This window comes from Sander vitreus, chromosome 1, assembly GCF_031162955.1.
Source record: "Sander vitreus isolate 19-12246 chromosome 1, sanVit1, whole genome shotgun sequence".
In the NCBI taxonomy this organism is placed as follows: domain Eukaryota; kingdom Metazoa; phylum Chordata; class Actinopteri; order Perciformes; family Percidae; genus Sander; species Sander vitreus.
The window spans coordinates 37,280,574-37,303,700 of NC_135855.1; the positions used below are offsets into that span (position 1 = coordinate 37,280,574).

The 23,127-nt window shown below is 38.9% G+C and overlaps 2 protein-coding genes across 2 annotated transcripts; both read left to right on the forward strand.

The window, feature by feature from the left end:
- The first annotated feature begins 1,049 nt into the window (after positions 1-1,049).
- Positions 1,050-11,697, forward strand: LOC144520479 (protein NLRC3-like). Its single transcript, XM_078254215.1, is given in 10 exon segments — positions 1,050-1,163; positions 1,289-1,403; positions 3,742-3,820; positions 4,427-4,649; positions 4,915-6,688; positions 6,785-6,955; positions 7,212-7,385; positions 7,509-7,555; positions 8,675-9,030; positions 9,032-11,697. Coding segments are annotated over 10 exon segments (3,192 nt in total). The 5' UTR covers positions 1,050-1,138; the 3' UTR covers positions 9,260-11,697.
- A 6,631-nt stretch (positions 11,698-18,328) lies between these two features.
- On the forward strand, positions 18,329-22,904 carry LOC144520552 (hatching enzyme 1.2-like). The gene is made up of 6 exons (XM_078254336.1): positions 18,329-18,397; positions 19,187-19,208; positions 19,360-19,410; positions 20,142-20,273; positions 21,429-21,546; positions 22,634-22,904. Exons 1-6 carry the CDS (start codon positions 18,344-18,346, stop codon positions 22,887-22,889), a joined length of 633 nt encoding a protein of 210 aa, XP_078110462.1. The 5' UTR covers positions 18,329-18,343; the 3' UTR covers positions 22,890-22,904.
- The last annotated feature ends 223 nt before the right edge of the window (positions 22,905-23,127 follow it).

The window sequence follows — 23,127 nt, forward strand, 5'->3', positions numbered from 1 at the left end:
CACCAATAATATATCCCAATATTTATGGACCTGACTGTAGTTACATTCTACCACTGGCCATAACACATACTATAAATGAACATATCCTCATTCATGCTTTCATAACCTCCCGTTTGGACTACTGCAAAAGAGTCCTGTCTGGGGTCCCCAGCAAAACCCTAGACAGGCTCCAGTATGTCCAAAACTCTGCTTCCAGGGTCCTCACCCACACCAAGCCCTGGCAGCACATCACCCCAACCCTCATCCACCGTCACTTGCTCCCAATTAAGTCCCGCATCACATATAAAATCCTCCTTCTCACCAACAAATCCCTCCATGCCCTGGCCCCACAGTACCTCTTCGACCTCCTCCATCCATACACCCCACCCCGAAACCTGCACATTTTCAACTAAGCCGGACAAAAAGAGAATAACTGAATCTGTTCAAACTTTTAAAAAATGTGTCTTCATGAAGACTCAATCGATTTGAGGTTGGTAGAGCTTTTTAGATGAGTTCAAAGGTTCAGTTATGGCAAGTAATTGCAAGGTTATTTACCACCATCTAGAGACACAGTAGAACTATGTCATTTCATCTGTGATTATTTCCTGGCCCGGATATAGTCTCATAACAGGTTGGACTGGTCTGTGAAGCTGACAGTAAAGTCATGAGGATGTGACAGAAATAAATCAGACGACACAAACCCTCAGGAAAAGACGGAGAATGATGAGTGTTTTCTGTTTTAATTTTCTTTTAAATCGGATTTGCAGGTAAGTAACTTACTCACAAATGAATTGTAATTAATGTGACATACTAGTTGGTGTGATCATATTCCATGAGGTTAAATGGAGCCCTTGCCGTTCTTTTGTTTAAGTGAAAGGAGTACACTCCAACATGGATGTGTCTGCAGAGAGAGAGGACGGGGTCTCTGCCTCTGAAGTCACTCTGTCTGAGCAACATGACAGCCAGACCAGAGATAAGAGGTATAGATAAACTTTTCTCAGAATGCTTATGACTGTTCACTCTCTCAGAGCTCTAAAATCAACTTTGTTTATGTTGTGTTGAAGCCCAGTGAAGCAGAAGAGACCACCAGACAAACATGTTCCCAGCTGTGTGTCCATGAAGAGTGGCTGTTCTGTAGCTGAACCTATCGAGTTCCAGGATGGAGACCATTCTGATAATCAAATGTGAGCATTTTAAACATACAAGTTTGTTATTATGTCACTTTTACTGTTGAATTAGAGTCATTAATTTACACATGTTGAATTCATAGCCTGGAATTTAAATGTTACATGTTTATGTTGTGTTGAAGTCAAGTCAAGCAAGGGGAGACCAGACTCCCCTGGACCCAACCGTTTGTCCATCAAGAGTGTCCAGTCTATACCGGAACCTATTGAGTTCAAGAATGGGCCGATTGTTGAGACAAGGTAAGAATTTAAAGCACAAGGATGTGGATAGGAGAAAACCTTTCCCCTTCACAAATGAAGTTGAAAACAGCCTCCTTGTGTCAAAAATTGTTATTCATATGTTTTCCAGGTATTGATTTCTGTATGCACTACATTGACTGTATGACACATAAAACCACTCAGATTGGCGTAGGGAGGAGGTCGGGGTGGATGGGTGGTTTGGGCCTCAAGCGGGGAAGCAGAGTTTGTGTCCCAGGAGAAGTTAAGAAGTTAAGTTTGTGTCCCAGGAGTACTTCTTAAGAGGGCCAGTGTTTTTAACTAAACTACGATATGTTTTTCTAATCCTAACTAGTCATTTTGGTGTCTAAACTTAACTGTCATCGCCGCATTACGGCCACCTTTTGTCAGCTAAACTCAACTGCAATGGCCTCTGAAACCACCGTCACCCCACACTGCCCTGTACCCAGCTTATAATCAACGTTTCTAGGCTAAATTTAACTGTAAAGACAGCTAAAGGTAACTGCAACGTAAATAGGATATCATTCGAATCGTCGTGCATAAGTTTTCGTACGTTATCATCTGAACTCATTCATGAGAATGCGTTGAACTCTGCGCAAAAATTTGAAATTTAAAGCACAAGAATGTTGTTGCTGTTGATCTGTATTATACCTGATTCAGAAATTCACAGAGAAGCCAAAACATCCAAGTGAAGCAAGTATTTTTGAGTGGAGGAGTTCAGTTTATTTTTATTTTATTAAAGGAGAGACTCAGCTTTGGGTCTGTGAAGGATAATTGATCTAAGGACAAGTCTATTGATCTCAAAGGTGAAAGACTTTACTAACCAGCACTTAGAGGTCAAGAGATTTGAAGGCAGAAATGGACATAAATTCAATTAATATCTCGGAGTTCCAATAGGCAAAACCCTGAATATTATGACTTCAAGGAAGTCAGTCACGGAAAAAGCTGTGTTGTTTTTAAATTGCGTTACTGGAAAGTACCTGGCGATAGATCAACATTCTTCAGGAAACCTGCATTCATTTTCTTCTGCAAAGGCTGAGTGGGTGAAGAAAATGGAAGAGGAATCTTTAAATGTACATTTTCATTCCAAAAGATAGATAGAAAACTGACCACAGGATGTTTTATACAAGGAAAGATGAAAATGATTAGCCTGTCCAGTCAGTGAATTAAGAATTGTGAATTGGTAACAATATAATATCTTAAAGTATAAGGTAAATCTGTTTTTTATATTTTGTTTTAAACACAATGGATGTACAGGTTTGAAGAATATATATGTTGAAAATAATCAGTGAATGCAATTTAGAAAAACAGCTGTGAGCTGGGATGCCCTCCAGCCTTCTGCCAAGGCTGAGTGGGTAAAGATAATGGATAGATTTGTAATGACATGGATATGTTACTATTTAGTAGCACAGGTAGGGTAACACTTTACAATAAGGTACACAAAAATGTAGGTAGTTACTGAGGAACGAATGAGGAATGAATGACTAACGAATGGTTAGTTAATGATTAGTTACTGACTGTGATTTAAGCATTAATGATTAGCTACTGGTAAACAGACTGGTAGCTACTGTTAAATGAATGAGTAACTAAATGCGTTATTCCAGTCTGTTAACCAGTAACTAATCATTAGTGCTTGAATCACAGTCAATTAGTAACTAATCATTAACTAACCATTCATTACTCATTTGTTCCTCAGTCGTTCCTCAGTAACTACCTACATTTTTATGTACCTTATTGTAAAGTGTTACCGCAGGTAGAATGAAGGTTGCAGTTATTCAAAACTTTATTCTAAACAAAAATCAATGACTTTGAAAACGGTCCATCAAACTCTTTTCCCTCAAAAAATCACAGCGGAAAAGAATCCTGTGGGTGTGTTCCTATTTATCTATTTGTGTGGACAAAAAAACATTTAAATTATGGTGATTCACATCATACTTGGGGACCAAATCTGGTCTCCAAAATGTAAGCCATTTCTTGTTACCATTTAATTTACAGCTATGTAGAGGTAATTGAGCTCCAAAGCAAGCAAAGATAGTACAGAAGAAGAAGAAGAAAAGAGGTCTCACTCTGTAGCTAAAACAGAGACCAGGTGAAAAGAGGATCTGCAGCAGTAACAGAGCTGTGCAGTACAACAAAAATATGGTGCTTTTTGAAAATTAAACCATGTAAACCTATTCTGGTACAACCTTAAAATACAATTATGAACCTGAAAATGAGCATAATATGGGCACTTTAAAGTGTGTGTGTGTGTGTGTGTGTGTGTGTGTGTGTGTGTGTGTGTGTGTGTGTGTGTGTGTGTGTGTACATGTCTGAATTGGCCTCATGTTTTCTGGCTCTACAGAGCTCACCGGAAGAGGTCAGAGGTTCTCAGTGTTCGTCCTGTCCAGAAGCATCAGCAGAACCTGGACTCCATTTTCATGGTATTGAAATCTACAACTTTTTCACATCATACGGTGCAACAATGAATTAAATTGAATCCTCTGAACTTGTATGTGCATTAGTGAAAATTAATTTTGTGATTTCTGTTTAAAATACAGATTTAATCACTTTCAATATCAACATTGTAGAGATCTAAGTACAAATTCAAAGACAACCAAACTGTCTGTGTCTGTTTTGGCACTCACTCAAAGCCTTCTTCTGTTCTACTGTCTGGAAAAGTCCCACACATTCAAACTTGTTTGATCACACTTTGTTATTGTACATGCATTGGCTGAGATCCAAGCATCTTATGTAGTTGCAAGTGTGACATAAGGAGGCCGTTTTATCTGCAATAACCCTTTTTAGCCACTGGAACACACAATCCATTTCATGTCATACACAGCAGAATTTAAATTTGCTTAAATTAAGAAAAATATGTGGAAATTTATTTAGAAGAAAGTTACAAGTTAAAGCTAAGGATTTAGGTTTGAATAGCTCATGTTTCAGGTTTTAGATGAGCCAGCTTTCAGCAGAGCCAGATGGATATGAGGTTCTGTTTCCATCATTGTAAGACCATTTTTTTTAAATTATACACCGTATTCTTATAGGTTCTTGAAGAGAACATTGTGACTTTTGTGAAGAATGAGCTGAAGAAGTTCAAGAAAGTTCTAGAAAGTTCAGAATGCTTAGAGGGGCTGAATGAAGACGATGAAGTCATGGAAGGTGAAGAAGAAGAGCAGAGAAAAAGCAACAAAGACGCCTTTATGAAGCTCACACTGAACTTCCTGAGGCACATAAAGCAGGAGCAGTTGGCTGACTCCCTGCAAAGCAGTAAGATGCTTTTATGAATTACATACTGCTTCTGAAAAAAATAAAATGTTCTAATAGATGTATGAAATCCATATTTGAACCAACATTAGCCTGTTGTCTAAACAAGTTGTTCAAAATGTGAGGTTGTAGATGTGGGATTGGATAATGTAGATTTCAATAAGCATTTGTTTTTTCAAATTAGGGTAATTTGTTGTAAGAAAAATCAAAGACTTGTGAAATATATGCATTTACATCAATTGACTGATATTGTCTGTTACTTCATCAGAAACTCTTGCTGCAATTTGCCAACGTAAACTAAAGTCTAGAATGAAGAACACATTTCAGAGTTTGTTCGAGGGGATTGCCAGAGCAGGAAACCCAACACTTCTGAATCGGATCTACACGCAACTCTACATAAAAGAGGAACAGAGTGGAGAGGCCAATGAACAACATGAGGTCAGGCAGATAGAAGCAGCATCCCAAAAGCCGACAAGTTCAGAAACAACAATCAGAAGTGAGGATATATTTAAACCGATACCTGGACGAGATGAACCAGTCAGAACTCTGGTGACAAAGGGAGTGGCTGGCATTGGGAAAACAGTCTTAACGCAGAAGTACATCCTGGACTGGGCTGAAGATAAATCCAACCGCAGTATTCAGTTTATCTTTCCATTCACTTTCCGAGAGCTCAATTTGCTGAAAGCAAAAAAGTACAGCTTGGTGGAACTTCTTCATCACGTCTTTACCGAAACCAAAGAAGCAGGAATCTGCAGGTTTGAAAAGTTCCAGGTTGTGTTCATCTTCGACGGTCTGGACGAGTGTCGACTTCCTCTTGAGTTCCACAAGAATGAGATCCTGACTGATGTTACAGAGTCGACTTCAGTCGAAGTGCTGCTGACAAACCTCATTAGAGGTAAACTGCTTCCGTCTGCTCGCCTCTGGATAACCACACGACCTGCAGCAGCCAGTCAGATCCCTCCTGAGTGTGTTGACATGGTGACAGAGGTGAGAGGCTTCAGTGACCCGCAGAAGGAGGAGTACTTCAGGAATAGATACAGCGATGGAGAGCAGGCCAAAAGAATCATCTCCCACATCGAGGCATCACGAAGCCTCCACATCATGTGCCACATCCCAGTCTTCTGCTGGATCACTGCGACAGTTCTGGACCAAGTGTTGAAAACCACTGAGAAACCAGAGATGCCCAAGACCCTGACTGAGATGTACATCCACTTCCTGTTGGTTCAGACCAAACAGGGGAATGTAAAGTATCACAGCAGTGCAGCGACAGATCCAGTCTGGAACACAGAGACCAAGAAGATCATTCTCACTCTCGGAAAACTGGCTTTTGAGCAGCTGGAGAAAGGAAATCTGATCTTCTATGAAGCAGACCTGAAAGAGTGTGGCATTGACATAAAATCTGCCTCCGTCTACTCAGGACTACTTACAGAGATCTTCAAAGATGCGCGTGGGCTGAACAAGGACAATGTGTTCTGCTTTGTCCATCTGAGCGTTCAAGAGTTTCTGGCTGCACTCTATGTCTATCTGACGTTCATCAACACCGGCGTTAATAAACTGAGAAGAAGAAGACGGGGATCAAACTTTAAACACCTCTACCAAAGTGCAATAGACAAGGCTTTAGCGAGTCCAAATGGACACCTGGACTTGTTTGTCCGCTTCCTCCTGGGCCTTTCACTGGAGACCAATCAGACTCTCCTACGAGGCCTGCTGAAAACGACAGGACGTAAACAAGAGGTCAAAGAGATGCTAGTGCAGTACATCAAGAAGAAGATCAGGGACAATCCTTCTCCAGAGAAGAGCATCAACCTGTTCCACTGTCTGAATGAGCTAAATGACCATTCTCTAGAGAAGGAGATCCAACAGTACCTGAGATCAGGAAGTTCCTTTGGAGACAAACTCTCTCCTTCTCAGTGGTCAGCGCTTGTCTTCATCTTACTGTCATCACAAAAAGATCTAGACGTGTTTGACCTAAGGAAATATTTTGCTTCCGAGCAGGGTTTTCTGCGGCTGCTGCCAGTGGTCAAAGCATCCAAAACAGCTCTGTAGGTGTACAGATACATGGAAGCATAACATGTGTTACATTTCTGTTCTAGAAAACAAGGAAACACTTCACACTCAAACTACTATTTCTTCTTTAGATTAAGTGGCTGTAACCTCTCATCTAAAAGCGCTGAAGCTCTGGCCTCAGTTCTCACCTCCAAGAACTCTCTGAGAGAGCTGGACCTGAGTAACAATGACCTGCAGGATACAGGAGTGAAGGTGCTCTCATGTGGACTTAGAAGTCTACACTGTAAACTGGAAAGTCTCTGGTCAGTATTTGCTGATAGATTAACTTTTAAATAGATTATTGGTTTATAATCATTAACATTATTCAGCAGTAAAGTTATCTGACCTCCTTAGTAGTCCGTTTTCTGTTTGGCCTAAAGTATTTCAATATGTAGCATTAGACAATAAGGTGAGCTGAGCCTGTGAACCCCTCGATTTAACAGTTAATGTAGCTTGCGTCAAAATGATTAATTAATGAGGGTGTCAATCAAACATGAAGCTTTGTGTATGTGTTTACAGTCTGTCAGGCTGTCTGGTCACAGAGAAAGGCTGTGCTGATTTGGCATCAGCTCTGAAGTGCAACCCCTCCCACCTGAGAGAGCTGGACCTGAGCTTCAACCATCCAGGAGACTCAGGAGTGACGCTGCTGTATGACGGACTAGATGACCCACACTGGAAACTGGAAACTCTCAAGTAGAATAGATTATATAATTGTTCAGATACAGTACATTACACCAGTTGTATTTGTGTGCATGTTTTAGTGTCTGTGTTCATTTGTCTTTCTCTCTCATTCACAATTCTCTACCTCTTTCACAGGATTGATCATTGTGGAAAGCGTCGTCTAAACTCATCACCCCTCAGGTGTAAGTTAAACTTTTATGATTATTGACTAAATCCCCATGTAAAAAATATCATGCATTAAGGAATATTTGAACTTTTTGGTAAATACAGTGGTGGTTATAGTGACTTTCTAAAGACCTATTTTCCCTATGAGTTTGTCATGAAACCAGCAAAGACTAATAATATAGACTTGATGTTTCTCTCCAGTGATTGCATTAGTCATTGTGATTTACAATTGCACCCAATATTTTTGATGCACTCGCACTAAGGTCTATGAAAACAGCAGAGAGGATAGGTGGTTTAAAAGAGGCGTAAAGGAGGCCATATTAGTTAAAGTAGAGTGACCCTCTTTAAATAGGGGATGTGGGTTGAGACATCATTTGTCTTCAGCCTACAACATGGTTCTGAAAACCATTCCCAGGCGCTTTACAGATACACCATCCTGCTCCACCTCTTAGCAGTGGAAGGGGCATCATCTGAAGCTGCTCGGACACCATCTTCTCTGGCAACACAAATGGACTACATCTTAGCAGTCATGTGACTTCATGCCATGAGATCATGTGACTGCCTTGTGTATTAAGGCCAGAGTTACTTCCTGTGCACACTAAACAATTGATGGTGTTTGGATGAACACTTGTACGTCTTGTATTTTATATTTTTAATCCAGTGTTTTTAAATTAAAGCTTTGTTGAAACTACAATTACTTGGATGCATAAATTAATCTCCATAGACACTAAGGTCTATGGCCTTTTCGAAAATGTCAGACCTTGTGGACATAGCCAGCATACATGATTTAAGAATGCTACGCTTACGCAGAGGACGTCAGTTGCGTAGGTGGTCCTTCATTGGGCCCCAGGACATATTTGCTTACACATTGCTGAAAGAATGCGGCCATAAGCGGCAGATCTAAATGCGTCCCCAATGCATTGTAGTCACATTCACACCTGTACATAGAGCTGTCCACTTGCCTGGCACTGTGTTCCTTTTGTGTGTGGTTTATATAATTTTGCTTTTACCAATCAGTAGCGAGTGATGTTTCCATCCAACGTCATTTTCAATCGTGGTGGAAGCTGCAGTACTGTAGTTGCTGCAAGAGGAAGTCAACTTAACGCTGCATTTTTGTATCTTATTTCCTCCCTCAGATTTCTGTGAGCTTTCACTGGACCCAGACACAGCACACAGAAACCTCTCAGTGTCTGACGACAACAGACGAGTGATGGTGGTGAAGGAGAAGCAGCCATATCCTGATCATCCAGAGAGATTTGACAGCTGGAAACAGCTGTTGTGTAGCAAGGGTCTGAATGGGCGCTGTTACTGGGAGGTCCGGTGTAAAGGAATGGTTCATATAGGAGTGACATACAGAGGAATCAACAGGAGAGGAGACAGTGATGTCTGCTGTTTTGGATGGAACGATCAGTCCTGGAGTCTGCTTTGCACCACTAAGAGTTACACTGCTTGGCACAATAACACACCAACAGACATAGCTACACTTCCCTCCCTCTGACTTCTACAGAATAGCAGTGTATCTGGACTGGGCTGCTGGCACTGTGTCCTTCTACTTTCTCCCCTCCATTGTCTCCTCGATCAAACAGATCCACCTCCACACTTTCCACTCCACATTCACTGAACCCCTCTACCCTGCGTTTGGGTTTGGACGAATGCACGAGTTAGGGACTGACTCGAGATTTTTACCACCATCAGTTTATCTTTCACAGTTTGAAGAATGAATGTTGCCTCCTGTGTAGAACAGGGGTTCCTAAACTGAGGGCGCTTAAGACGTTAAGAAGTAGAAATAGTGACTGTTAGAGCAAGTGATGGACAGAGCTTAAAGAAATACTGAATCTTATCAGCTCTCAACACAGATGAGACAACAGACAGGAGCCACTTAAAACAACTGAAATCAGACTGCGGCCCTGTTTACACATACATGGTTATTTTGAAAAACTGAGACATTTCCCTTTGTTTGTGCCCTTCATTTACACGCAAACGGAGAATTCGCCTCTGAAAACGATTCTTTCTAAAAACTCTGGCCAGAGTGGAGATTTTTGAAATCTTCATTTGCACATTTGCATGTAAACTAGGGGTGGTACGGTTCACAAAATCCACGGTTCGGTTCGTATCATGGTTTTAGGTTCTGTACGGTTCTTGTTATTTTTTCTTTTAATCTTTAACACTCCAGAAATATACTTCAGCATATGATATAGCTAAAATTAGCATATTGAATGCATGTTGCACAATACATGCATACAGTGGCAGTTCTATCTATTGTTTTATTTCCGCTGTCATCATAGGTAACATGAAATCCAAAATGTTCCTACACACCAGACTATATACGACGCTGGAGCATCCTCCAACTCCGGGCAGCCTTCCTTATCTCTCCCACTTGACATTTCTGCATGTGACGTGACCTGCAGCACTCCACACTCCACCTGAGGAGCGCTCGTCGCCTCTCAAAATCTGACGAAAATCTTTTAAACTGACCTTTGTCGATCAAAAAACAGACAGATTCAGCAACTGTATGGCCTATTTCTCGCTTAAAATGTTTTCAGAAACACTTTTCGGTGAACTATTTTCGTAAAATACGAGATCGTATTCAGAACGAGACGCCATTAGAGTCTGTTTTGAAATTAGCCTGAACCACGTGACGCGTTCGTCCAATCAGCTGCCATGTGTTGCGTTCATGTTGTTCATTCCCCTCGCTGTTTCCAGTAAGTGTTTTAACATAGGTTTCGAAAGTGGGCACTATGGCAGTAAGTGGTTAGTGCACATTAACAGCGTACTGACGAACCGTGCGACGCACACACACGCTCCGAACCGAGACTAGGTGTAAACGTAGCATGCAAAGCAATACCTCCTCTGCTCATGGCTTTTTGTGGAACCAAAATGCTTGCAGTCCTAAAATATCACTCTTTAGCAAAGATATTGAATAGAATCTGCAGTTTGGCACATACCTCAGTTTTGGGGGCACAGTTCAAACCAAAAACAAAAGCAACACAGAAGATTACGTTTTTTCTCATTTAATTTGTAAATGTAAATTGTAAAGGCTGGCTCCCTTGCTGTAATTTTAACTCTAAGAATTATGGTCATAAAAACACAAAAACTTGAACAACCTTTTGACATGGGCCAACAAACCTGAGCCGGTGAAAAGAACTGAAATCTGACTGTACAGCAAAAGCTACTTGGCTTGCAGCTTTCTGTGGGTAGGTTAAGCTAGCTGTCTACAGGGAACTACTAATGCAGCAATGAGCAAAAAGCTCAGGAGACCTTTCAACACAAATACCTCTCTTAAGCACAGATATAAACACGAAAAAGAGAGATACACGAAAAACAGAATCAGTGCAGGATGTTGTTTTTTTTGTCACTGAAAACTTAAAATGTAAGCTATTTTTACATAAATACATTTAACAACAAAACCACATTTAACATTTTAGCTATTAGCATACTTAATTTTTATTTTTTGTTCAGTTTAAGTTCAATATTTATCTACAAATCTGCACAGAAACATCTAAAACTGCTGACTGAGTGATTAAAGATGCAGTAGGTAAGTCTTATAAAACTAACTTTCTGTCATATTTGCTGAAACTCACCCTATGTTTGAGTAGAACTACATAAAGCAGGTAATAAAAAAAAAAAAAAATCCAGCTCCTCTAGCCTGTAGTGCGATTTGCAAAAATCCACCGCTCCCTGTTCAGATGCTCCAATCAGGGCTGGGGGGGGAATGAATGCACACGCATTCATTCTCCCTTGTGGGGGGAGGGGCTTAGGAGACCATTTTGGGCTTTAGCAGAAAGGGGGGAGAGACTGAGAAGTTGTCGATGTTCAAATTCTTTGGCTAAGTCCTGGATCTTCACAATCCTACCTACACCTTTGAATATATAAGCCTTAATTATTTCTCTTGATATTAATTGATTAGTTATACAAATACAATCATACTCTCTTAACTTAACTCTGTGAGAAAAAGGTGACACAGCACAAACAGTATACCCACCCAGGACCCAAATTAAGGTTTTAGATTTTAATTTTCTTATTCTATAGTTTTAAAATATGTTTAACTCATATTTCTTTTCTAATCTGTATCTTTATGGAGTGTGTTTGTGTTTTTATCTTTTTTTGTCTTACTGCTGCACAATATATTGTAAATAAAGTGATTGATTGATTGATTAAAGCTGGGGTTTTTTTTGGCGTCATTGGGCAAAAATCCCATAATAATCTTATAGTATTTTGTAATTCAAGTGGTCTGGGAGAAAACTATACTTCTGCACCTCCTCTTGGCTCAGTTTCAGGCTTTAGAAAATCTAGCCTGTGACTTTGGCCAATCACAAGTCATTTTAGAGAGAGGGTGTTCCTATTGGCTGTTGTTCAAATGCAGATGCGTGTGCATGTCCCGTCAGATGGTGAAAGGCTGATTCAATGGATGAAAATCCTGCAGAAAAGTTGCTATATCAGCATTGGCAACAATTGCCTTCATTGCAAAGAAACCCAAAACAAGGAAGACATACTTCTTAAAGAGAGTCTAAAAAGAGTCTGACAATAAACACAATAAAACACGTGTCAATATCGGCAAAGCGTTTCAGAGATGAAGATAAAAATGTTCCTAATATTAGCCTTCTGCTGATTCAAGTTCATGTTTATGTAGAGCCTTAAATCACAGTGTGTCATCTCAAAGGGATTTAAATACATACTTACTGTTCGGATGTGGGGAAACAAAACAAACACTGAACCTATATTCATCCTTCAAAAGAGAGCCATAAGAAATGTAAATAAAACCATTTAAAGAGCACCAACTAACCCACTCTTCATCAAACTTACAGCATTAAAATTTAAATATCTTGTTGACTTTAAAACTGCACAAAAGTATGTATAGAGTAAATAACCAACAGCTATCTGACAGTATCCAAGGGTTGTTTCAAATGAAAGAGAGCAAATATCACTTAAAGCTTTAGTGAGTAACTTTTTGATATTAATGAACGTCCGTTACATTCAAGCCATTGCCGAATGAGTTGCTACAAAGCTAATTTAGACTAACAGTTCCACACAACTCTCTCTGTACTTCTCAGTATGGCTGTGTTTAGAAAATGGTGTCATGTGGCGACTTTCACATGCAGAAACTCGAGCAAAGATAATGACCTCTTCTGAAGAGTCCATCTTGTTTTTTTAACCCTCTGTGTCCTCCTTGGCTACAAGTTACTGCGTGGGGGTGGTGTGTGATCACGGAAGGTTTGTGTCATGTGGACGCACCGACAGTTTTGTTGTCATTACTTCATTATCTTCAAATCATTAGATGCCTGCTTCTTAAAATAATCAATTGGGCTATATACAAAAGTTAGAATTACATTCATAAGGTTCCAGCTATCATCACACAGGCTGTGCATTCAACTAAGAGGATAGAGTTACACCTATACTGTGCACATGTGACACTGACTTACAAAGGCCAGTAGAGAGCAGAGGATGATTATATGTACTGTTCTGCGATCACTTAAAGTTGTTGTAATGTAGTTTGTATAGTTATATTAAATACAATAAACTAACTAATTAAACAAAAACAAGGAATCAGTAACATCTGGGCTTTAGGTTACATGTGTTTCTTTGCTATAACGTGATTTTAATGTCACACATGCACGGCCGTTTCATTAAAAATAATAATAATAATAATAATATGTGTCCAAAATCACTGTTATAGTCCAATATAATTTATTTTTTAGGTAGATTTTCTCAACAAAATATTGTCAAGTGCTATACACCGTTAAGGCCAGTAGAGAGCAGAGGATGCTTAGTTGTACTACAGTATAGTATGAGAGGGTAAAAGCTAAAGAATTGATTGACTTTAATTGTCTATTAATGTGGTAATAGAAGCACTAGCACTTGTAATTGATTCAAGTGTAATTGAGTCGTTGATGTGTGTGAAGCTGTGACTAAGTGGGTGAGATTCCCTACACTCAACACTTGTCTCTTGTGCATTTTTTTCACATTGCTTTAGTTATTTTCATATTTTATTAATTTTCAGTTTGCTATAATTTTGCCATTGCTTTTGTATAACATTTCATTTACTATCCTGGGCCACAAACGTGTGCTTTATTTCATTTGGGACAAGTCAATTTTATTATTTTGCTCAAGTTTTTCTTTTGATAGTTTCAAGTTTGTTTGTTTCTTATTTGAACTTTGTCTCATTTATACGTGTATTTGGCACACTATATGCACTTGTTGGAATTCAAGAAGTTTGCTTTCCTATCCTTTTTTGACCCTCTGGCTACGCTACATGTTAGTTATCAAAAGATAAACTGCATAGTATATAGCCATTTCTATTGGGAAATAACTTTAATTAATGGAATAACTGGGACAGCTGGTGTGTGCAAGGCAACAGGGGAAGGATCCAAATACCAAATTGAGATTTTTAGTGATTTAATAACCTCCATTGGAATTTACCAAAACTAAATACTTGCATATATACTAGTACTTGCATACAGGGCCACGAACGGCTCAGGCCCAGCTTACATCCTGGACATGGTCAAACCCCACACCCCAGCCCGCCGACTCCGCTCTGCATCAGCCAACCTGCTTGCTGGCCCCTCACGGCGAGGGACAACTAATCACTCAACAAAATCCCAACTCACATCAGGATGGCCCAAAGCCTACACATCTTCCGCCACAGAACAAAAACACATCTCTTCCAACTGCACCTTGGATGAAGAACAAAACAAAACCTCACAGTTGCACTTTCATATGGCTCTTCGTAGCTTGGCTTATTTAAAGCTAATGTACTTGCACTTACTTCTTGCTGCCCGGAGTTTGTACCTTCAAGGTTAAGAGCACTTAATTGGACGTCGCTTCAGATAAAAGCGTCAGCAAAATGACATGTAATGTAATGTAAATGCACAGTATTCAAACTGGCTGTAGTCCCAGTTCCATTGGATGTATTTTCCTGAAACAGAGGGTTAACACATGTTAGAGACAGTAAAGGGAAGTAACTAAGTACATTTAGAGATGACTATTGTTAATCACGGCACTGCAAGAGGTTGCTGGCTAGAAGAATTTCCACATTTTCCACATTTGAACAAACGACCAATGCTGCTGTTTTTCTGAGTTGGACAGTTTCTTTATAAATACTGACCTGTCTCACCCAGAAATCAATCTTCTTCCTGGTCTTTCTACAAAGCAACTGGAACCAGGTGGAAAGTGTGCCTGTGGGCCTCAATTCAACAAAAGACAAATGTGACGTTGCGTCAGGACATTTAAGCTTTATAGAAAAGGAAGGGGGGGGAAGCAATGTGTACAGATGGGTTTATGAAAAGTGAAAAACACAAATGTGTACAGTTTCAATCTAAATAATGACCTGTTAACTGAACTTCAACCATGCATTTGACACGTTTCACTTTGTTTGTTGTCACAGCTTTTGATTGGCTGTTGAAAGGATCCTTCCATGACGTTTTTCCATCCCCTCTCAGTCATTTAGCGTGGTATGCCTCATTGTGTCGATACAATAACTAGATTGTTCCCCTTCTTGTTCTTAAGACTTTCTTAAGACTTTGATGATAGACAGACAGACAGACAGACAGACAGAAATACATCAATTAATGAGAGGACTTTTAGCGCAAGTAGCGCAAATAAGACTTTGTCGGAATGAGCATATACAGTAGTTTAATAAAGAACTGAAGATCATACAGAGTTTATAAGAAGGTATATTTCTAATTTCCAGTAAAAAAAACTTCTGAAAGAATTGGACAATTTAAAATGACTGAAAAACTTAACTTGGATTAAGAGCCATCTGATAGATTGTTATTTTATGGTTGCTGGCCTGCATGGACCACCTTCCAACTACAGTATTTCCCCATCCATACATTATTTGGTGTGACATCTTACATAAGAGACACAAGAATGTGTTCCTGGTAAACAAGTCTGGAGGTGTTGTTGGTTGTTTGAGTGGAGTGATGTTGACCTTTAAAGATTGTGTTTAGGTGACACAGACTTTCCTTCCTCATGGTTTGGACTCCCTCAGACCCAACAACAACATGTGCAACAGCATGTTTAAAAATCATTTTTATTTTCCTGTTTAATGTTATTTTTCCTTCTGACAAAACACAAAATGCAGAAACGTAGAAAATCTCGTTTCTTATGCCTTCGATAAAGGCATAATTGATTATGGTCTGGTCGATTATCGATGCAGCATCGTTTTTCAGATAAAGGAGGTGTACTTCTGCTTGAATATAATCAGTTCAAAATCACGTTTGACCTTTAAGTTGGGGGTCTCCAGGACTCCAAACTGAAAATTAGCTTTAAAGTAAGTTTCAAGTAATCAAGTTAAACTTTAAAGGAAATAGTTCAACATTTTGGAAAATCTGCTGAGAGTTGGCTGAAAAGCTCGGTACCACGTCATGTCTGCCATGTTTGCTAAGAAATTAGCACTCTTGATTACTTGTGTAGCTACTAATTGGTCAAAACTGTAATTAACAAAAAGAAGAATTAATCAAAAAAGTCGCAGTGATAGCACAAAATTTGCCAGGGGAAGTAGATTTTTGATTACAACTCCAACAATGTCGGTTCTGGTTATTTTTCAGGTCGACGTGGCACAGAAAACCTGTGTGGTTTATAATAAACAGGTAAAGCATTTTATCGATTATGATAATCTTTCTGGTTAGAAATATTATAGTCTCTCAAGGACAAGGACATCCGGCGGAATTTCCAGCGGCACCAGAGCAATCCTGCAAATGCAATGTCGTGGATATATACTAGAAATACTATATAATATATAATTTTGCCAGTTAGTCAGACTTTTGCATTTCTGTGTTTAGGAAACATGTCACAAAATGAAACACTAATAATAACACTAATATATATTCTCCACTTATCTGCAATCTATTTCCTATTTTCTTTCTTCCAAAATGTAATAATTTGGGAGATGCTTATCAACCGTAGTTGATCCTGGAGCAGTTTTCCCTTTCTTTTTTTTTTTTTGACAATTTTTATACCAAATATAGTTGTCTCTATAAGAACACATCCCTACATAACAGACATATCACAAACTAAGAGATCCATAACATAATGCTCATCTGATCTATTCTATTCTGATGTAATGTATAATTATGCTCAATTGGGAAAAACAAAGCACCTATCATACATGTGAGAAGACTTTGTTCTTTAGAGTTACATCATGGCAGTCAAGCTTTAATATCAATTTAAAGTTTAAGTTCAGCTGCATGCCTCTGTGCTACTGGAACACCTGAACCACGATAATAATCTTAAGTTTATTATCCTACTTAAGATATATATATATATATATATATAAGTAAGAAAATAAGAGCAAAGGCAAGAAAAACAAGAACAACAATGAACCCTTAAGTCTGTTGGGAAGAATGTGTCAAAAAAACTGAATGTGTCAACAAAAAACGACACTAAATTCTGTTTGAGTTTAGTGTCTTGTTTTAAACAAAAACTTGTTTCTAGAGCTCTTCTCAGGGAGGAAGCTATTTTTACCCAAAGTAAAGATCTTATTCAGTACTTTTATCACTACTACCTTCATCAGTCAACACTCGGTAAATAGATTGTTGTTTCATGACCTGTAAAGCAAAGCTTTATGACGTAAGACATGTTTCACTCCAGCCGCTGTCTTTCTCAAAGTGAACAATAAGCAATTACTCAACTATTCACCTGCATACTTGTGTCTACAGACTACAGTCTATTCACCAAGTGTTGACTGATGAAGGTATTTTGCTCGAACCTGGTGAGAAAAGTCATCAGAATCGGATCTTTTACTCTGGGTAAAAAATGATTCATCCCTGAGCAAGTTTGTTTATTGTTTTTTTCACAGGAACAAGACGCTAAACTCAAACACGAATTGTTTCTGAATGCATTCCACGGCTGCTTAATGTCATGGACGTTTTTTTAAATGATTCTTGTTATTGTGTTTTTTTTCTTCTTCTACACATCCCTCCCAAAAGGCCTAAGGTTTGATTATTATCTAATCCAAGGAGGTTTATATTTGGTTTGTCTGTCTGTCAGCAGGATCACAGACAAACCACTGGCCTGATTTCCATGAAACTTGGTGGAAGAGTGTAGCATGGGCCAAAGAAGAACCCATTACATTTTGGAGCACACCTTAATCACAGGGCACACATACACACATTATTTTTCACTTACTTGAACAATGCGAGACAGATCTTTCCGCCTTGGAGGTCTGCACTCTCCCATTGTCCTGGTTCTAGTTGATTTAGTTTTTCTTGCCTGAATTCTTATTTTCCTTTTTTATTCATGGTTATATATCTGATATCTTCAGAGGCGGAATGCAACTAAATAAACTTGTGTTGTTTGAGTATTTTCATCTAATGCTACTTTATACTTCTACTAGGGTTGAATGGTGGTTATAAATTTGCGCATCAGTAATAATAATCCAAAGTTATAATATAAAGATAAAAAACAACCACAGGGGCAATTTTTTGTCTATAATGCATACTTTTTACTCATATGTGGAAAATGTACTTTTACATAAGTAAAATAATCAAAACACTCCCTGTGAGTTTAACTATTCTTATCAGCAGCTTAACAAAAGCAAAATATTTGACTGACAGCGGAGCGTAACAGATATTTGAGAATCCTCGGCCACACCCAGTGAGGTGCCTATAAAGAGTCCGAAGCTGAACACCTGCTGCATCCAGCATCAGAGTCCAGCTAACACAGGTAAACTCCATGGATCTCCTTCCTAATCTTCTTACTTTATCATATTCAGCACTTGTAATGAAAGATATTCCTTAACCACCAAACTCTGTTCAGATTTTGATTTTATTTTCAGATTTGCAGTTTAACTGGAGAGGACCACTATCATGACTCCAGTGATCTCTCTCGTCCTCTTCTTGTCGCTGACGAACGTTCTCCCGGTAAGTCTGACTCCTAAAACAGTGGGCTTCAAAACAATCTCCTTTGTTATGAGTTTGGTGCGATTTTTAAGTAATTTAGTTCACATGTGTCAAACTCAAGGCCCACGGACCAAATCCGGCCCCTTGCAAGTTTTGATCTGGCCCGCATATCAATTTAGGTTCACAATAGATTTTGGCCTGCCTAGTAGTGTGCAGACACCCAAAAGACGGAAAACTTTTTTCAAACTGTTTATGTGACACTCAAAGCAGAATTTTGCAGATTTGCTGACTTTGAGACTCAGGAATTACCACAGAAGCAGAGAGTCATCATATTTAGGCTGTGAAACAGGTTGCTGTAAAAAATGTAATCATTGTTTTGCTTGATTTGCAAAACTCTATGATGGCTAAGGAACTTTTTTTGAGGGCTTTATGTCGACATAACTGTAATTGAGAAAGCTATATGAGACATGCAATAATACAGTCAAATATGTTTGACTTTGATTACATAAAAGCATGTTAATAAACTCTACATATCTGGCCCCTGATGTGATTCTTATTTCCAAGTGTGGCCCTTATTGAAGTTGAGTTTAACACCCTTGATTTAATTGTTTTTTTAAAGGATTTTATGTTTTAAGATGAAGGAAATTGTTGCAATCCATAAAAGAGCATGTTATCCTTTAATTTAAATTAATACAATTTTTAAAAAGCGCATTTTCATGAGGACGGCTTTCACTTGACAGAAACCGAGTTATCATGAAACGGTAGAAAACCTGATTTAATAATGTGCAATGTCGTGCCTTTGTGTTGCAGGGAACAACAGGAGCTCCAACAAGTGAGTTGAATAATTATATAATTCCTCAAACATTGACCTTGAATTGTATCTTTTCTCTTCCTCTCGATTCACATCTGACATGTAAATAATTGACAAGTTCAACCGCTGCTCATTGTTTCTGGTGTCATCTGTTTTCTCTGTTTGCTTCCAGAAGAGTCGATGGACGTCTCTAAAATCATCGAGAGAGCTAATGCTGGCATAAGTAAGACAGAAGTTTTATATGATCTAACTCTAAATACATGATGGCAACAAATAAGACTTAGTGTAGAAAAAAATGAAACTAAAAAGTTAGTCGATGTCGATCAACATAAAATAAGTTGTCAACAGTTGATAATGACAAGCAATGAACTAATTAATTAAAGCTATAGTTCGTAGTTTTTGTCGCCCCCATGAGGAATTCAAAATAATGACAACAAAACTGTCGGCGCGGCCACATGATACAATCCTGAACACGCAACACCCCCCAGTTGCTAGTAGCCAAGGAGGACACGGAGGATTAAAAAAACATGATGGACTCTTCAGAAGAGGTCATTATCTTCAATTGAGTTTCTGCGCGGGAAAGTCGCCAGAATCTTCTGAACATAGTCATACTGAGAAATACAGAGAGAGTTGTGTGGAGCTGATGATTTGGCAATGACGTTCATTAATATCAAAAAGTTACGCACTAAAGCTTTAAGTCATATATCCAAGATTAATTCCAAATATTTGCTGGTCTTAGATTGTTAAATGTGAGGATTTGCTGTTTTTCTTCTTATATATCAGCGTAAATCGAATATCTTTAGGTTTTCAACTGTTGGTCTGACAAGTTTTTTTTCACTTTTTTTCTTACATTTTATAGAAGAAATAAGGGATAATCAAAACTGAAAAAGCCTTGTCTCATTGGTCCATTTCTGTCAACATGTCAAACGTGTCTGTTTATTTGTTGTTCTGCAGAAACACCCCTGATCCACGGCGACATTGCACCAAATTTAAAGAGGAATGCTGACCCCTGCGTGACCAAAGGCTGCATGTGGCCCAAAACCAGAAGGTACGTCTACGTGCCCATCACCATCGGCCCTGAATACAGTAGGCTGCCGTTACTTTGTTTTAGAGCTACCAAAGTGTCATTGCAATGAAATAAGATTATGAAGTATGTAAAATCTCATATAAAAAGTAATTTAGCAAGTTCGGTGATGCCCAATCAGCAGAGACGTGTCTGTAAACCCATGGTAAGAAAAATGCAGAGCGCCTGCGCACACAACAACACACCGCAGTTTCAGTTTAAAAATACACGTTGCTACGTTTTATCCAGGCTGAACGTGGCCCAGAGCAGTGCGAGTCCCACACTGCATGACACGATAAAATGTGAAAAATGTTAACCATAGGCACTCTTCAAATTGATCTGAAAGATCTATAGTCCCATAAAAAACACCCACAAAAAACAAATTAGGATTCTTCTTCATTCACCTATTTTACTGCCATATCATGAGTAATGCCTTGATAAAATAGTCAAAAGGCAGTTGTGGTGTTGCCTAGTCTTGAAATAAAACCCTGAGTCCTCTTTATCTGAGACCGAGACAAGATTGAGTAAAATGCGGTCGATTCCGAGGCGAGACCGATCTCGAGGACTACAACACTTGTGTCTAATGTCCAACCCATTTATATCAATGAGGAGAGACTAAATCATAGAAACACCTGTCAGTGTGAAGCAATACATTTCAACAGCACCACAAACTACATCATCATAAAATCATCATAAAATCTCTTAACTTTTAGCAGTTCTTCACCATGCCTGTAATATGCAGATGTGTTAAACAGTGCCACATGATTCAAGATGTCAGGTCTCATTTTTATGTAAATTATATCGCCTATCGATTGATTGGTTGGTACCCTTTATCAAGTCAAGTCATCTTTATTTGTCAATTTCTTCACATATACTAGACATGCCATTTATGTAATTATGTATACCCTTAAATAACTTAATTTGGTTAGTATGAACTTTTTTTTAAATTTAATCTGCAATATCATTAAAGCCATTTTATAAGTAAATTGTAAAACTAAAGACGATACTAGTAAAGAGGATGAATGAATTATTACTTCGTACAGACTTTATTTATTACCCACACATACCAAGGTCTGTGATTGCCAACTGATATAAGAGGTGAGACTTTGAATCAATAGTTTCTATGTTTAAGGAAATGTATGAACTGTTTCTCAGCAGCCTGTTCTTTGTCTCTGCAGCCATCGCAGAGCTCAACATCATCATTAATAGCCTGTTGACCTTCCATCAATACACCTGCATTCGCTTTGTCTGGCGTACTACGCAGCAGGATTACCTCAGCTTCTTCTCTGGAACTGGGTAGGCACACACACACACACACACACACACACACACACACACACACACGTAATGCATAGTCAAGTTATAGACATTTTTCAGGATAACCTGGGCTATCAAGATATGTATGCCACAGGCATTTCATATGAATGTATACATTTGTCACATGACTATAAAGACAAAAGAAAAAACTAAACGGAACAAGTCTTCAGGGAAAACAAAATTAAAAACTGTAACTAGACCAAATTTAAAAAAAAAAACTATTCAGATTATTTCCCAGAAAAGATCGTACGCTTTTATCCAAAAATGTAGTTGAGCCATCTCCAATGCATGTCACTGTCTGCTACTGTATGAGACATCAGGAGGCCAAATCACACACACACACACACACACACACACACACACACACACACACACACACACACACACACACACACAGCTAACATGAAAAGACACAACTGACAAAGTCACACATGCAAAGTCCTCCCCAGACAATGTCACAATAAAATCCCATTAATCTATGATTGCATTCAATACTTTCTACATCTGCTCCCATTTTCTGATTGCCTGTTTGTTTGGTACTCTGAACCTTTATTTAAGTATAAGTACCAGTACAACAATGTAAAAATTCTCCGTTACAGGCAAAGTTCTTGCATTCAACCCTCATCCTACCTAAGTAAAAGTATTATCAGCAAAATCAAAGTATTAAGTATTCTGCAGTAACATGCTTCTGAGACGAAAGAAGAATGTAGAAGAAGAAGAAAATGTTTGGACTAAGCTCCAATTTTTGATTCTTTTGTATGAAGAATTTGATAATTTTACCTTTTTTGGCCCTTATACAGTTCTTTGAATTAATCCAAATGAGAAGTTTAAAGGGGAAATGTGTTTCTGTTGAACTAAATTAGAAAACGCTAATTTTTGCCGATTTTTGCGATGTAGTACGCCTTTTGGATCCATTTCAATAGTTCACTTCAAGATTCCCCAAAAAACACATCCTGAAGAATACATCCTGTACATAAAAAAAGTTTTTTACTGAGATTTAACTGTGTGTGTGTGTGTGTGTGTGTGTGTGTGTGTGTGTGTGTGTGTGTGTGTGTGTGTGTGTCAGGTGTTGGTCCTACGTGGGCCGGCAGGGAGGCGTGCAGCAGGTCTCCCTGTTGAAAAACGGTTGTCTGTACACATCCACGGTGCAGCACGAGGTTCTCCACGCTCTGGGCTTCCATCACGAGCATGTCCGCTCCGACAGAGACACTTACGTCTCCATCCTCACCGCGAACATTCAGCCAGGTCAGGTCCCTTATACCCTCTTGATCAAAGAGTCACACATAAGGAAAGTAACAAGACTGTGTCTACAGCTGTGCTAGCAGCTCTGTGAGGCTGTTAGCATTTGCTTTGACCTACATGCTAACATTCTTGCAATGGCAATCCTAATTAGCTGATAGTTAGCAGGTATAATGTCTAAATGTTCACCATGTCAGTTTAGTGTGTTAGGCAAGGCCAGGCGGTAGCAAGTAGTATGAAAAGCCGAAAATCCGCGCAGGGAGGTTGGTTGGGGCGGTGGATGGGTTCCTTTCCAGTTCTTGATGCTTCCCATTTCGTGCT

Coding starts and splice junctions, on each gene's coding strand:
- LOC144520552 (XM_078254336.1), top strand. CDS start 18,344: ATGACTCCAGTGATCTCTCTCGTCCTCTTCTTGTCGCTGACGAACGTT. Junction 18,398..19,186: donor CGCTGACGAACGTTCTCCCG/GTAAGTCTGACT, acceptor TTTGTGTTGCAG/GGAACAACAGGAGCTCCAAC. Junction 21,547..22,633: donor AGCTTCTTCTCTGGAACTGG/GTAGGCACACAC, acceptor TGTGTGTGTCAG/GTGTTGGTCCTACGTGGGCC.